The sequence below is a fragment of the Martes martes genome, assembly GCF_963455335.1.
Source record: "Martes martes genome assembly, chromosome: 3".
NCBI classification, from domain to species: Eukaryota; Metazoa; Chordata; class Mammalia; order Carnivora; family Mustelidae; genus Martes; species Martes martes.
Window position 1 is genome coordinate 140272957 of NC_137890.1, and position 18142 is coordinate 140291098.

At 35.2% G+C, this 18142-nt stretch overlaps 1 protein-coding gene across 1 annotated transcript in view; it reads left to right on the forward strand.

The window, feature by feature from the left end:
- Nucleotides 1-18142, forward strand: part of BAZ2B (bromodomain adjacent to zinc finger domain 2B) — a 426011-nt gene that overhangs the window by 372018 nt on the left and 35851 nt on the right. The window contains exons 25-30 of the mRNA XM_080798618.1: nt 732-986; nt 1983-2197; nt 3216-3290; nt 4459-4702; nt 11670-11732; nt 12724-12868. Of these exons, the coding sequence (XP_080654744.1) occupies nt 732-986; nt 1983-2197; nt 3216-3290; nt 4459-4702; nt 11670-11732; nt 12724-12868 (997 nt within the window). The remainder of the gene's footprint in view (nt 1-731; nt 987-1982; nt 2198-3215; nt 3291-4458; nt 4703-11669; nt 11733-12723; nt 12869-18142) is intronic.

Below are 18142 nucleotides of genomic sequence, written 5' to 3' on the forward strand. Positions count from 1 at the left end.
AACTAGTACTATATTTCAGCCATTAAAATGTTAATATGTAAACATATTTGAGAAGGAGCAAAAGAGACAGCTTTCTAATTTTAATATTGAAACTCAATATTAATTAATGTATTATGTTTAGTATTTATTTAGTATTTAGTATTTAGTATTAATGTTTTGCTACATACAGGAAACCTAAAGGCTGTTAGTTGCAATATAACTGGCTTCTTGATAGGGTCATGGGTTCTGATCATGTTGACCTAGTAATTTGTCCACATTCATTAGCCAAAATGCCATTGTGCCCAACCAAACAGCCCACAGATGCACACTGTTAGTTTCTGAGCTCCCCAAGTAGTTTGTGATATAAATCGGTCTCCATCATTAGAAGAAATCAGTACTCTGCTAAGTATGTCCGTGGCATGGTATTTTTGAAATGTTTCTTATGTTATGTAATTATTGCTCCAGCCATATAAGCCAATTTTTATCAATATGTAAATTAATTAAAATTAGCATTCTCTTTTGCAGAAATCTAAGTTCATGTTAGGTTCAACCAAAATTTATTGTTGGTTACTTGCATTCGAGAGCTGTCTGTACTTAATACCATGGGGTTGTAGAAATGCCCCCAGGGAATTTATAATCCAGAGGGAAAATCACTGCTGTGATGCACAACAAAGAAAGACAGCAACTTCTTGTACTTCAGAAGATAAAAAATCATGGCTCTAAAATTATTTATTATTTTGTTTTATGTGCAGCCTTTGCCAGAGTTGCCTCGTATTCCAGGACTTGTTCTTTCTGGAAGTACATTTTCAGACTGTCTCATGGTGGTGCAGTTCTTACGAAACTTTGGTAAAGTTTTGGGCTTTGATGTGAATATTGATGTTCCAAACCTGAGTGTTCTTCAAGAGGGATTGCTAAATATAGGGGACAGCATGGGTGAAGTACAAGACTTGCTTGTGAGGCTCCTCTCAGCTGCTGTATGTGATCCAGGTCTAATTACAGGATACAAGGTAAAAAATATATCTATAAATTTTTTTTTTAAATTTGTACTATCAATGCATTGTTAGCTGGCTTTTAGCATATTAGCAGAAGACTGTATAGACTGATCCAATTTTTTTCTACATGTCTGACCAAGTCAAATGTAGATCAGCTTCAGTTTGTACTTAAATTGGTACAAACCTAGAAAAACCTGTTTCATAAAGCCTAAGGAATATAGATCATTCCCAAATTACTATTTTCCTCAGCTGTGAGCAAAAACCAAATTTAAAGAAATACCCATATGATATTAGATTATTATTACCCATGTGATATTATGATTATTATGATGATTATTAACATAATTCATGAAGCAGTTAGAACTTACCTGTGCCTTCTAAAATTATACTGTGTTCTCTCTGAATCACTGTGAATAACCGAGGCTAATCAAAGCATCTACAGACCAGCACATTAAGACTCTCAATATAGATACCCAATAAGTTCGACTTTATCTTAATTTCAACTAAGCTACACATTTTGGTCAGCTTTGCTGTAGATAATATTGTAAAGTAAGAAGCTTCCAGATGCATCTGTTAATTTCTCTTCCATCTCTCTATTCATTCACTATAGCAGGCAGTAGCAACCATGACATAGAGAGCCAGAGCACAGTAGTAGTGCTCTTGAACCTAGCCCCACCACTACTGATAGAATGTCTAGATAAAGCCTGGAAAAGCTTAGGATAGTCTCTATAATCAAGGAAGGTGTGATAGACTATTTCTACCCATGAATTACATACTATTCTCCCTGCCTAACTTTTAACCAGGGGCTTGAAGAAGGAATAGAAGGATTACAAGTACTTAAAAACTTGACTATCATCTGTTGTCTATTTTTAACCTCTACTCCATCAAAAATATGAATAAAGTCTTTGCCAGTGATATCTAGATTATTTAATATCCATATTTTAAAATCGTATTATTTTTATGTCGTGAATGGTTTTGATCAATACTGATAAAAATGTCAAATTTTTATAGGCCAAAACAGCTCTTGGAGAACACTTGCTGAATGTTGGCGTGAATCGAGACAATGTTTCTGAGATTTTGCAGATTTTTATGGAAGCCCATTGTGGACAAACTGAACTTACTGAAAGCCTGAAAACCAAAGCTTTTCAGGCTCATACTCCAGCACAGAAAGCTTCAGTCTTGGCTTTCCTGATCAATGAACTGGCATGCAGTAAGAGTGTGGTGAGGTAAGCATATACCCAGACCTTTTTGGTGATTGTTTTCTGCTTTGAATTTGTCTAATCACAAAATAACACAGACTCTTTATAGAACATTTTGAAGTAACAGACTATCACAAAAAAAAATTAAAGTTGTACTTGATGGGGCGCCTGGGTGGCTCAGTGGGTTAAAGCCTCTGCCTTCGGCTCAGGTCATGATCTCAGGGTCCTGGGATCAAGCCCCACATCGGGCTCTCTGCTCAGCAGGGAGCCTGCTTCCCTCTCTATCTCTGCCTGCCTCTCTGCCTACTTGTGATCTCTGTCAAATAAATAAATTTTTAAAAACCTTAAAAAAAAAATTGTACTTGATTTCACCATTCAGAGGTGACTACTGCTAATAATATTTTAATGTATTTCTTTGCAGGCTGTTGAAACAAAAATTTGGATCATACTGTATACAGTCTTTGTGACTTGTTTTATTTATACAATAGAGTACCAAAACTGAAAGAATCCAGAATTTTTCTTTTTTTGACGTCTTTCAATGATAGATAACTAGCTGATCTTCCTTAGTAGCCATTCCTAGAATTGGATAATTCTACTTTTTATTATATTATGTGCTAATGTAATATTAATATTTTTAGTTTATTACTTTATTGATTTGTACTTTTTAAAAAAAATTAATCTCATTTAAGAGTCAAAGTAAGTTCTCCACTCTAGTATTTCAAGATTTGATGAACAAATCCATGTCCATCTTGTTCTTGTTATTTGTTATATTACAGATTTAAATATGTTACTTTTAACCCTTTACCTTTGTAGGAAAAGGTTTGATTCAAATATTTTAGAGCTATGCATTTCTACCATTACTGGACATTTTAAGTTTTCTATATATCTCTAAGATATGATAATATATTAATATAATTTTCAATTGTTTTTGCTATTCATAAACAGTCATCATTTGTACTTACTAAAACTGCATCAATTTGCTTATTACCAAACTAATGTATTGCATAATGGATTAACTTATGTCTTCCAATTTTTGCATTGACAGTGAAATTGATAAGAACATTGATTATATGTCAAACTTGAGGAGAGATAAATGGGTAGTAGAAGGGAAACTTCGCAAGTAAGTCTTGTTTTATTAAAATCAGTTTACTGTTTTTCCTTTGTACAAGTTCCCCTATAAAGCATACAAATTGCAACCTTATTTTGTCTTAGAATTAGAAAAGTAAAGCTTAATAAGGATGAGATATGAAATTAATGAAACTCAGGGTCAGAATTTGCAGTGGACAAAAGTTATACTGAGATTTCATTGAGCTCATATTCTTCAAACTTAGAAAACAGACCATTTATCTTCTTTATTTTGAAGAAGTCGAGTAATCACATTTTCTAAGATTGTTGTTGCTATCAGGTTACTTTTGTCATAAACAGAATCTGTTTGGAATTACCACCTTTTTTAATTGCTTTCTAATTAAAGTTTGCTTTTACAGAGGGTCTAACATATCCAAATGTATTCAGCATTAAAACTTAATTAGCTTCCTGCCAGAAAATACAATGCTGAAATTATTCAACTTCTATGTTAAGAGGATAATTTCTTTATGGTAATTTGAATTGAAATTTATTCAGTCTGATAGTATAAGATCAGAAATTATCACTTGGCCATTGCTAGAGTTAATCTTTCCAGACTTCTAAGTTTTACTTTTTTAAATGTGTTCTAATTCCAAAGAGGTATCCTAAATAATTCTTGAAAGTTAATACATTCTATAATTTCTGGAAACACGTTTGTTAAACTTCTTAATTCTAATTTTTATTATCATTGATTTATTCCTTATTGACAAAAATACCATAAGGTATTTTTGGTTAAAACTCATGTTGTGCACCTGGGTGGCTCAATCAGTTAAACATCGGATTCTTGATTTCAGATCAGGTCATGATCTCAGGGTCATGAGATCAAGCCCTGGGTTGGGCTATGCACTAGATATGGAGCCTGCTTGAGATTCTTTCTCCCTCTCCCTATGTTTCCCCCCACCCTATGTGCACACTCTCTCCATCTCTCTCTCTCTAAAAAAAACAAAACAAAACAAAACAAAACAAGGGATGCCTGAGGGGCTCTGTCAGTTAGGCGGCTGCCTTCAGGATCCTGGGGTGGAGCCTGCTTCTCCCTCTGCCCCTCCCACTGCTTGTGCTTTCTCTCTCTTTCTCTCAAATAAATAAATCTTTTTTAAAAATGTTACACTTTCAAAAAAGTACAGAGAGAAGACTTTACCGTATTATCATTCTTTTCATATTTAAAGGCTCAGAATCATTCATGCTAAGAAAACAGGCAAAAGAGACACTTCAGGTGGCATTGATCTTGGAGAAGAACAGCATCCATTGGGCACACCCACACCAGGACGCAAACGAAGAAGGAAGGGAGGAGACAGTGATTTTGATGATGATGACGATGATGATAGTGATGACCAAGCTGATGAAGATGATGAGGATGAAGAAGATAAAGAAGACAAAAAAGGAAAGAAGACTGATATCTGTGAAGATGAGGTAATCAAATTTAGGTTGATTTTAAACTTAACTAAGACTGCATAACATATTGGAAAACAATAGAGAATTTGGAGTCAAATGAATTTGTGTTTGAACTTCATTTGGACAATTATTTCCTTCAGATTCTTCATCTGAAAACTCAGTGTTATTCACCTCTTAAGGTTTTTTTGTGATAGTTAAGTAGATATTGAATATAATGCCTACACATAGAAGGCACTTATACTGAATAAGAGAAATAAAGTTTTTCTTCTTATATAATAACTTGAGCATTCTCCAGAGAATTATGCAGAGTCTTAACTTCAGGTATTCTCTTTATTCTGGTAACATAATGTCTTACATTTGCATGGTCCTTCATGTCCTAAAAGTGTTGTCAGATTTAGTGAGATTGGTAGATTTTCTAAATACCAATTTATTATGTGCCTAGCTTTGGGCACTTTTGAACAAAGATGAGTAAGACATTGTGGAAATCCCCTCTCAATTTACACTCTCACTGAGGAATATTTGAAATACGAAAATGTAATGTGTTAAGTGTTCACTGATTTGATAGCAGTATTTATAACGTGCTAGTCAAGTACAAAGGAAGGGCATTTGACCTTTTTGAAGAATAAATTCTCACAAAGTCTTTCTGGACTCATTAGCTGAGCTACTAGTTGGGCTGCATGTTGACCTGGGGAAGAATCCACAGAAAAGTGTTCCAGGCAGAGAGAACAGCATGAGCGAGGACATAGAAGCCTGAAACCGCAATGTGCTTTAAGGGAATTAGTAGGTGCTCCAGTGTTACCGGAAAGCCTCATATCCAACACAGCTGTGTATTAGGATTTTAGACTCTCTTGGTGATAGGAAGCTACTGGAGGATTATAAGTAAGGTAATCACATGGTCAGACTTCAGTTTTAAGTGACTCACTATAGCAATTCTGCAGAAGATAGAAACAGATTTGGGTAGGGCAAGATCAGAGGTGGGAAGATCAGTAAGGAGATAGTGCAATGGTTTAGATGAGTTGTGAGGCATCTGAAACTAGGCTAATGGTAGTTGGGATGAAGGAGGAAAGGATTCAATAAATAGTGGGAAGAATGAGTAGCATTTGAAGATGTGCTGTGTAGGTTGATGGATGGGTAGGATTGAATCCCAACTATCTGATTTGGGAGACTGCATGCTATTGTTGCCATTACTGAGACAGAGAAATCAGGAGGAGCAGATTAAATAGATGGTAGGGGAGGATGGGGGAGAAAACAGATAGTGGATGGTAGGAAATGACGGCAGCCTTATTTTAGACCTGTTGAGTTTGAAGTACCTATGCAGAAGTTCAGCAGTCAGTTGGATTTAAGAATCTGAAGCCTGAAGGAAAGGTCAGTCTTGAAAATATAGATATAGAGGTTATTAACACATACATGGGGGATTGATTTAATGTATAAAGTAGTGGATTGAAGTTGGAACCCCAGGGAACACCGATATTTAAGAGCTCACAAGGCTTTTTGCTGAAGAAGAAATAGAACGGTAGGAGATTTCTGTAGTGGGTCAGGGATCCCCAAGATCACCTCTAGAGTCAGTGACTTAGTAGGAGAACTCAGAGAACTCAGAATCTAGTTATGCTATGTCTATGAATTCTTACAGCAAAAAGAAACAGAGCACAACCTGAAAAGGCTTATGGGCCAAAATCCAGAAGAAAGAGTCTTTTCCTAGGGAGTGACACAGGATGAGCTTATTTCTTCCAGCAGTAAGTTGTGACATAGGTGAAATGGTGTGTACTAGGAGAGCCCATTAGAGACTTGGTGCCCAGAGTTTTTACTAGGGGAACGGTCACATGGGCACCCCTTGCATAGCATGGGCCAAAATTCCAGACTCCCAGAAGAAAAGTATGAATGAACCACATTGATAGCACAATTTTGTGAGCCAGTCTTACATAGTGAAGGAAATCCTTTAAAATCCAAGTTCCCAGACACCAAGGGCCAATCTTAAGAGCAAGGCTTTCAAAGGATAGCAGTCAGGCCCACAATGTTAACTCTTTTCTACTTGTGTAGTAATAAAAATCAAGAAAACACAAACATTTCAAAAAGGAGACAATGATAGTATCAAGGCAGCGGGAATCTCGTGTGATGAGGACTGGAAGTGTTCGCTGAATTTGGCAATGTGGACTCATTGGTAACCAGTGCCAGCACAGTTTCATTAGAGGGGCAGGAGTGGAAGGCAGGCTATGAGTGAGAAAAATAAGAAGTGAGAAAGTGAAAATGACTGCTTTAAGCATGGTGCCTCAGAAGAAAGGGCAGTTAGTTTCTAGAAGTAGACGAAGACCAAGGATTTTTCAGCTGTGAAAGACATGAGGTGATTTTTGGTTGAAGGGAGTCAAAAAAATAAGAGAGGGGGGGTTGACGATTAAAGAGATGAAGAGAATAATTAATGGTATAAGGTCCCTAAAGATTTTGGAGGGTATTCAATCAAGGTAGAGGGGCTAGCTTTGAAGAGTAGGCTACAGGGAAGAAGACAAGGTCATAGAGGTGTGTGTGTGTGTGTGTGTGTGTGTGTGTTTAATGGAAGCTACCATAAGCCACAGAAATAGACATGTATAAAAGGGAAATAAAGGTTGAAGTTCACTTTTTACCAGAAAAGAATGCTAAAGATACTGATAAGCCTGAAGAATGATACTCAAAAGACAATATACTGTTAATCATTCCTCTGTCCTCAATTCCGGGAGTATTTAGCTAAGGAAGTTGAGAGATAATTCTCTCCTTTTTTTTTTTAATGTTTTTTAAAGATTGTATTTATTCACTTGTCATAGAGAGAGAGTGCTCGGGCACAAGCAGGGGGAGTGGCAGGCAGAGGGAGAAGCAGGTCCCTGCTGAGCAAGGAACCTGATAAGAGACTTGACCCCAGGACCACAGGATCATGACCTGAGCCAAAGGCAGACGACCAACCAACTAAACCACCTAAGTATCCCTCAAGAAAGAATTCTTTTCCTTTACTACATCAACTAAGTACTGCTGGATAAATAAGGAAAGAAGACTTAGAAGAATGAATTCATTGATAGAATGTATGAAAATAATACCTAATCAAAACCAGTGATGAATTACTGAATCAAAATTTTGACTGAATCTGGATAATGTGGAGGAACTTACAAGGTCATGGTCATATAATTCTCTTAAGTGAAAATAGCATAAATGCAAAATGTTTTCATATACTCTTTCCCATGTTATATTTTATTTTTTAAAAGATTTTATTTATTTGACAGAGAGAGAGAGAGAGCACAAGTAGGCAGAGCAGCACGCAGAGGGATAGGGAGAAGCAGGCTCTCCACCGAGCAGGGAGCCTGATGCGGGGCTCGATCCCAGGACCCTGGGACCATGACCTGAGCCGAAGGCAGTCGCTTAACTGACTGAGCCACCCAGACACCCCCCCCATGTTATATTTTAAACCAAAATGATAGAAATTGCTAGATGAGCTTTACTTCTTTTGAGTATCAATCTGAAAAGGAGACTACATTGTGATTCCTTGCAGAAATTAATTATTTCATAATGTACTTTTGAAACCTCTTGATCATATATTTTCATGCTGCGATAAATAATGTGAAGGCCATATAATTTGGATATCAGAATTGTAATTACTCAAAAGATACCATTTATAACTGGTCTGCTTCATTTGGCAAGTGGAGCTGTCTCTGTAGCAGGAATTAAACCTTTCTAACCATATTAATCACCTTTTCATAGAATTAGGATCACTCTTCAGCACTTAATATTATAAATTGTTTTGAAATATTAACTCTCATAAATTTTAAAACTCTCTATTGGGACTTTAATGTATTCTCCTGGGTAGTTATTCTACTAAATTAGAGTTTATTTACAGAAATTATTTGTTTTGCCTGGCTGCTTTTTTCACATGGAGAATTAACAAGCCATACATTTTTTTTTCTTTAAGGGAGATTAAAAATCATTATTAATTATTTAAAAATCATTATTAATGTTTCTTAGACCAGATGTATTATTTAAAGTGGTACTCTATTTTTTTTTATGAGTGTTGAACTATAGAGTTAATTAGATTGTAGGGTTTCATTGATCAAAATTCTGGCAAATGTATATAGCTTGTTATTAATATGAGAAAACAGTTTAAAAGCTTTTAAAAATAATAAATATTTTAGGACCTAAGAAGGCAAATTAGCATTTCCTTTAAATGATTTGAGAGCTCTTCTTCATAATGAAGAACTGGCAGCCACTTCTCAATTTCCTATTAAATAAAATTTTAACTATTTAATGAATCTAACTGGTAAGATAGGCACCTTATTCCTCCAAAAATAGATTTGGCCTCTCAGTAGTTATAGTTCTCAAAGGATTAATTGAAGAGACCCATATGATCTCTTTCAGTTAGAAAGTACTGCCTTTGACTAAGTCATGGATAGCCCTTTGTCTCAAACATGATCCCATCTTCTCACTTTTCATTCCTTTAACACTTGGAGTCTCTCTAATGCTTAGATCTATGTTGAAACTTTTGTGAGCCTTAACTTCACAACTAGGCATGTAAAGTTATGTGGGCAATTAAACTCCAGCATATATGGACATATAATGGCCCTCTCTATGGGATGATAAACCATGGAGAACCATGGCAGGGATTCTGTGTTCTTAATTTTGTTGTTGCCTTTCACTCTGGTCTTTCAGGTTCCTTCATAACTCTTAAAATTATAGGGACTATTAGCCAGAGCTCCTTTAAATAGAACTTTAGTTGACATTTTACTTCTTTTCCATCATAGGAAGAGTCTTAGAAAGGGCAGGTAGTTAATTTGGCTGATACATAGCTACTTCCATGTCTTGTTTCAAATATTTGTTGATTGAATTTTATTTTTACATAAGCCAATTATCAAACATTTATCCTTTGGTCAGAAGATCTGTTCAGAATCCTATAGATATGAATTATCTATTTGAGAGTCAAAATTTAAAGATTTTAGGATTTTTTTAAACCCAAATAGAAATCATATTACATTAGCACAAAAAGTATGCCCAAAATGCTTTTGTAATTTGGTTCACTAAATTTGGATTAGGAGTGGATAATGATAGATAACAGTAAAACTGCTGAGATTTTCCTTGCACTTCCTTTTATTGGGGCAATAATGACACTGGTGTAGAAATAACTGTTCATGAGTGGTTGATGGCAACATGGCTTTGTAAAAATACTTACAGAAAGTGAACATCAAGGGCGCCTGGGTGGCTCAGTGGGTTAAAGCCTCTGCCTTCGGCTCAGGTCATGATCCCAGGATCCTGGGATCGAGCCCCGCATCGGGCTCTCTGCTCAGCGGGGAACCTGCTTCCTCCTCTCTGTCTGCCTGCCTCTCTGACTACTTGTGATCTCTGTCTGTCAAATAAATAAATAAAATCTTTAAAAAAACAAGTGAACATCAAAAATAAATTTCTGGGCTTTTTTATCCTAAGTGTACCTACATCATCTTATTAAAGTATAATTTTCAGAAAGAAGGAAAGTAATCTTACATATATATGTATGTATATATATACACATATATGTATATATATACATATATGTGTATATATGTATATATGTGTATATATATGTATATATATGTATATATATACATATATGTGTATATATATACATATATATGTATATATATACACATATGTGTGTGTGTGTGTGTGTGTGTATATATGTATATATATATATTTAATACCAGGACCTATGCTAGTTGCTTTCAGATCTGTTCTTACTTAGTTCTCACAAAAATCCCATGTTACAGATAATATTATGACCAATTTACGGATAACAAAACGGTCTTAGAAGAGTTAAGTAATTTGCCTATATGAAAGTAGTGTAGCTGACATTCAAAGAAGCACATATACCTTCTATTACCTCATGATTTCCTTCTCAAACATAAAATTTGGGGGTAGTTTTCCTATATTTATTTTCTAGAATGAAAAAATTCATATAGCCACATCTGTACTTTCCATTTATGAAATTAATACTGTATATAGTAGAGATTATTTTTTTCTTCTAAAAGCTAGGTGTTCAAAATGTAACTTAACCTTCTTTGCTCTAAAAATGACTCTTTTGAATTAAGGTACTGGTATTTTAGCAGTTCCCAGATTTAAAGCTTTAACATCATAATTTGCTCTTTCCTTCCTCTCCCTCACCCTTCCCTGCCTCATATCCTGGACTTCTCAGGACTTAGCAGTTCTAATTATGTATTATCTCTTACATCCATTTGCTTTTCTCATTTCTATTTCTTTAACACCAGTGACACCCACATTATCCTTCCCTCTTGAATCACTGCAGGAATCTACTAACAAGATTTGCCAGTTCTAGTCCTTTCCCTGCTCCAGGCCATCTTACAACTGTTACTAGATTAATCTTTGTAAAGCATAGTTCTGATGTTTAACCTCCCTCAAAGGATATCATCGTCCATTGCCAAGCATTCACAGATCTCGACAATTTAGCCCTCAACTCATCCATCCCTCATCTCCCGCATTATCTCTTAATGTACCTTTCAGGTCATGATATGTCAAACTCTTCCTGGAATGCCCTGCCTTCTTTTCTCTCATTGATCAATTCCTAACCATTCTTCAACAGCTGAGTAAAACACAACTTCTTAAAACAGAAACAACAATAGCGACAATAAAAACACAACTACTTCCATGTAGCATTTCTTAGTATAGATTCCCACTAGAATGAATCTCACCTTCCCCTGAACTCCATAACTCTTGATCTCTACTTATCTTGAGATCCTTATAGCTTCCTACTATTTGATGGTTTTTGTGTTTTAGTGTTAATATTTTCTCTCCCTACCATATTATTTATAAAGAGCAACAACTGAGTCTTACTTATTTCCATAGCGCCTATCCTAGTACTTTGTGTACTATTTCCATAGTGCCTATCCTGGTACTTTGTGTATAGGAGACTTTCATTAAATATTTGCTGATTGATTAAAGAGTTAAATCTTAAAAACAGGTAAATGATACTGTATTTTGTTATGTGTAGGATGAAGGTGACCAAGCAGCAAGTGTTGAAGAGCTAGAAAAACAGATTGAAAAACTGAGTAAAGTAAGCACTTTTCAGATTACAGTTAACATCTTTTTTTCAGTGTTTTAAAGATCCACCTTATTTGGGATTAGTTCTTCTGGCTGCTAAATAAAAACAAGCTTTCTTATAAGTAATTAAAATGAGGAGCTCTAGAAGCAGTTTCACAATTAAACTTTAAAAGTTTAATGCAAACCAGTGTTAAAAGCCTAAACTTAATCAGGGCCTTATTCTGCAGCTCTTCATTTAAATACAAAATATAAGTAAATGCATGGTTTTATTTCTTGTAGGTAATTACTTTTAAAGTTTAATCAAATATCAAGTTTAATCAAATTTCATGGTAATAGTTTCAGCATCTTATGTTTCATTTTACATTACTATATTTGTATATTTTATTTGCATTGGATTTATAAACTATATATTTGTGTACTTCTCATTTAAAATAATCAATTAAAAATTGAATTTCAATAACATTATTGAAGTTTTAAATGAACTTTTGTAAAGATGAATTTTTGGAAGTATAATGAAATAAATATTATGAGATACCTATATATTATATCAATGTTAGATTCATCTCAAATTTATCCCAAAACTTAGTTGTGTGTTACATAGGTTTACAGTATGAGTATAAAAATAAGCAAATACAGATATGGTCAATTACACATGTGAGAATTATTTGTCATACACTATATAACCAATAGGATTGAGCCAGTTCTGGCCAGCAAAATACTTGATCACAAGCATAAGACAAGCTTTACTATAAGATAACTGATAAAATAAAGCATGTTTTAATCCATGGTAACAAAAATATTCCTCTTACTTTCAAAATAATTTCCAGCTTTGTAAGTGTTACTGAAATTGAAGTCAGGCATGTAATATTAACTCTTTTGCTGTCTGTTCCCAGAAGTGGAATTTAGCTGCTTATTAAAGGCATAATAAGTGTAAAGTCACTTATATATTAATTTTTAAACCACTTGACATCCATATTTTAATTATATGCATCATTTTTTAACAGCAACAGAGTCAGTACAGAAGGAAGCTCTTTGACGCTTCTCACTCTTTGCGTTCGATGATGTTTGGCCAGGATCGTTACAGACGCCGGTACTGGATTCTTCCCCAGTGTGGGGGGATTTTTGTAGAAGGCATGGAGAGTGGTGAAGGTAGGAACTATTAATCTGTTACAAAATAATATGAAAAACCATATTTTTAAAAACTGTTACTTCTTCAACATATTTTGTGCTTCCAGAATCAAATTTGGTTTATGGGTAAACATTGTAAAACCTTGATTCCCATTCCTTTTGAAATCATAATGCCTCTTTCACTGATAAATATTCCTTCCATGATTTCTCTTCTGCCATTCTTTCTGACATCAAACATAAACTATTCCTTTCTTATTTAGTGGACAAGGATCTCCACCTGTATTATCCTTGATAGCCGCTTCTCTATTTTTTTTTCTCCCTTCCCATTGTCAGATTTTTTAACATGTGGTTTATTCTTCAACCTTTGCAACAAGTATCCATCCTGACAGTTTCCCTGGACATAACTTGTTTAAACTAAGATCCTTATCATAATCCTCATTCATCTTGAAATCTTATTCATGTTTGATATTTATGATCACCTCCTTCTCCATTAAACTTTTTTCTTTGAGTTTTGGGTTACCACAGAATCCTTGATGTTTTACCTTTAGACTGTTGTCTTGCTGCCTCCACTTGTGTTGCATTAACTAACTCAGTACACAGTGTGTTTATGTGCTAGATAAGCCATCTGGAATTGAACTTTTTAGAACCATGTGTTTGGGTGTTTCCAAATGTGAAAATTCTGGTGGGACTGAGAGTATTAGTCAGTGCACCCAAGTCCAGGGATGTACCTGTGGCTCCACGGTGATGTATATAGGCAGAAACTTCTCCCAACACACTTTCTTTGAATACATACTTTATGCCAGGGATTTTTAGGCACTGCAGGAGGTTCAAAGATCTATAAAACACAATCCATGCCTTGTAGTAGTTTAACAGTCCAGTGGAAAGAGTGGATTGATTAATCACATAGATATCCAGACCCAAATTTCTATAAGGTAGATGTTTTTAGCAATGGAACCAGCCTTTTTTAAAATAAAAATCTTTTGCTGGCGTTGGGGGGCAGTGGGCAGTTAATAATGCACATAAAGTACTTAGAGTAGTGGCTGGCATGTAAGCATTGTTGGCATATAGCAAACAGTATTTTTTACACAATAATATATTTCCTATGGCTTCAAATTATATGAAGTAAGAGTATGAAGTCATGTAGTGGAATGACACATGAAATTCATGCTGTGCCTTTCCAGTGCAGAAGCTGTTGATGGAGTCAGGGAAGGTACATGGAAGCTTCAGCTGCCTTTTATTTCTTTTTAAAAATTGATGTGGGTGGGCCAGCCTGTTGATTTTACAAAAGACTGTGGTGGGTTCCTTTTTTTACCATTTGCATAAAATATTTTAAAATAAAAATATTTAAAGCATGGAATAAACACTAATCAGTAAGCAGGACTCCATGAGTCTAAAAAGTTTCTGCACAGCAAAGGAAACCATCAGCAAAATGAAAAGACAATCTACTGAGTGAGTGAAAATATTTGCAAATCTTATATCTGATAAGGGACTAATAGCCAAAATATATAAAGAACTCATGTGACTCAAAGCAAAAAAACAATCTGATTAAAAAATGGGCAGATCTGAATGGACTTTTTTCCAAAGCAAACATACACATGGCCAACTGAACAACAGGCATATGGAAAGGTGCTCAATATCACAAATCATCAGGGAAATGCAAATCAAAATCACAATGAGATCTCACTTCACACCTGTTAGAATGGCTAGAATCAAGAAGACAAGAAATTATAATAAGTGTTGGTGACAATGAGAAGAAAAGGAAACTCTTGGTGGAGATGTAAACTGATGGGTGGAGATGTAAATCAGTGAAGCCTATGGAAAAGATTATAAGTGTTCCTCAAAAAATTAAAAATGGAACTACCATATAATCCAGCAATTCTACTTCTGGATATTTATCCAAAGAAAAATGAAAACACTAACTCAAAAGGTATATGCACCCCCATGTTCACTGAAGCATTATTCACAAATTATTCCATATTATTCACATATTATTCCAGGTTATGGAAACAACCTATGTGTCCATCAGTGAATGAATGGATAAAGACAATGTGGTCTACACACACACACCCACACATCATATGGAATGTTACTCAGCCATAAAAAAGAATGAAATCTTGCTATTTGCCACAATGTGGATGGACCTCAAGAACATTATGCTAAGTGAAGTCAGAGAAAGACAAATACCATATGATCTCTCTTATATGTGTAATCTAAAAAAATAATAAAAGAAAAAGAAAAGAAAACCAAGCTCATAGATAAAAAGAACAGATTAGTTGTTGCCAGAGGTTGGAGGGAGGAGGGTGGTAGAAGAAATGGGTTAAATGGGTTAACTGTTTCTTTAGTTTTGTTTAAATAAATTGTTTAAAATTTTAAAAATCTTATGCAGAACCCTAATACCTAACAAAAACAGAATTGTTCTGGTTTATGTATTTAGGAAACTCCTAGCTTTTCTAGATAGACCTTTATCCCAGTATACTTGCTTTCCATTCCAGGGGTGGTCCCAAAGGCAACTCTAAGAAAAGTTAGAATTTTGCAAGTCAGGGCACCTGGGTAGCTTAGTAGCTAAGTGGCTGCCTTTGGCTCAGGTCATGATCTCAGACTCCCAGGATCAAGTCTTGCATTGGGCTCCCTCCTCAGCGGGGAGTCTGTTCCTCTCTCTGCCTCCCATCCCACTCCTGTGTTCTCTGTGTCTCTCTCAAATAAAAATAAAATCTTAAAAAAAAAAAAAACAAAACACAAAACTTTGCAAATCAGAATGAGGTTAGAAGCGATGAAATGTATAAACACAAAGTGCCTAAAAGGCTCAAAACAGGGAAATGTTATATAGCCTATTTTTAATATTTTGTCATAATTTTTGGCATACATGGCCTGCTCTATCAGTAGACTATGAGCTCTTGAAGGCAGAGACAAAAATAATCTGGGAATTAAGTACACCTTGGATTGGTGAAAAAAGGAGTGGAAAAATCAGTGTGGAATCATTCTAGTAGCCTAGATAAAAGGTAGGGAGACTGTAATCTTGGATACAACCAAGGAACATGGGAAGACCATGGTATCTTAAAGGCAGAATTCCTATGAGAAATTATTGTATATGATATAAGTGGAATCAAAGATAAATTTGATGAATCAATCCTCAGTAGAAAAATTGTATTTTTTTAAAACCGAATCAGAGAAGCCAAGAGGAGGAGTTTGTTTGAATGAAATTAAATGAAAGTTTTAGTAGAGAAATCTATTTTTTTATTTAAGTACAATAACAGTGTTATATTAGTTTCAGGTATACCATATAATTTTCAACAATTCTATACATTACTCAGTGCTCATCAAGATAAGTGTACTCTTTTCTTTTTTTAAAGATTTTATTTATTTGAGAGAGAGAGAACAGGTGCAGGGGGAGGGGCAGACAGAGAAGCAGACTCCCTGCTGAGCACAGGGCTCAACCGGGGGCTCAGTTCCCACTCTAAGATCATGACCTGAGCTGAAGTCAGGGGCTTAACTGACTGAACCACCCAGATTCCCCAGTATAAGTGTACTCTTAACCCCCTTTATTTCATTCACCCCCCAACCCACCTCCACTCTTGCAACCAGCAGTTTGTTCTCCGTATTTAAGAGTCTGGGGGTTTTTTGTTTCATTTTTTACTTGTTCATTTGTTTTGATCTTAAATTCCACATATGAGCGTCAAATCCTATGGTATTTGTCTTTTTTTTTTTTTTGAGTGACTTATTTCACCTAGCATTATACCTTTGAGGCCTATCCATGTTGTTCCAAATGGCAAGATTTTATTCTTTTTTATAGATGAGTAATATTTCTGTGTGTGTGTGTGTGTGTGTGTGTGTGTGTGTGTATACCACATCTTCTTACTCACTCATCTATCGATGGACACTTGGGTTGCTTCTGTATCCTGGCTATTAAAAATAATGCTGCATGCAAAAGAATGAAACTGGATCATTTTCTTACACCATACGTGAAAATAAATTAAAAATGGATTAAGGACCTAAATATAAGACAGGAAACCATTTAAGTCCTGAAAGAGAATACAGGTAGTAACCTCTCTGACACAACCATAGCAGCTTCTTACTACACATGTCTCCTGAGGCAAGGGAAATAAAGGCAAAAATAAACTATCAGGACTTTATCAAAATAAAAAATTTTGCACAGTGAAGGGAACAATCAATAAAATTAAAAGGCAACCTATGGAATTGGAGAAGATATTTAGAAATGACATACCTGATACAGGATTAGTATCCAAAATATATAAAGAACTTCTAATACTCAGATACTGAAAAATCACAATCCAATTTTTAAAAATGGACAGAAGACATGAAGAGACATTTCTCCCAAAAAGACATACAGATGGCGAATAGACGCATACAAAGATGCACAAATCACTCATCATCAGAGAAATACAAATCAAAACTACAATGAGATATCACCTCATACCTGTCAGAATGGGTAAAATTAACAACACAAGAAACAACAAATGTTGGTGAGGATATGGAGAAAGGGGAACCCTCATGTAATGTTGGTGGGAATGTAAACTGGTGCAGCCACTGTGGAAAACAGTATGGAACCTCCTCAAAAATTTAAAAGTAGAACTACCCTACAGTCTGGTAATTGCATTACTAGGTATTTACACAGAGAATATAAAAGTACAGATTTGAAGGGTACATGCACCCCAGTGTTTATAGCAGGATTATTTATAATAGCTGATTATGGAAAGAGCCCAAATGTCCATAGACTGATGAATGGATAAAGAAGCAGTGGCATATGCGCGCGCATGCGCGCGCGCGCACACACACACACACACACACACACACACACAGTGGAATATATAACTCAGCCTTAAAACGAATGAAATCTTGCCATTTGCAATGACATGGATGGAGCTAGAGATATTAAGCTAAGCAAAATAAGCCAGAGAAAGACAAATACCATATTATTTCACTCATATGTGGAATTTAAGAAACAAAACAGATGAACATAGGGGAAAAAGAGAGAGAGGAAAATCAAGAAACAGACTCTTGACTATAGAGAACACACTGATGGTTCCCAGAGGGGAGGTGTGAGGGGCGGATGGGTAAAACAGGTGATGAGTATTAAGGAGGGCACTTGTGATGAGCACTGGGTGTTGTATATAAGTATTGAATCACTAAATTATACAACTGAAACTGATATCACACTGTATGTTAACTAACTAGAATTTTTAAAAAGCTAATGCTGCAATAAACGTAAGTGCATATATCTTTAGAGATCTAATTTAAAATTATAAAATTACAAAAAAGTTGTAAAATTTTGAGTCA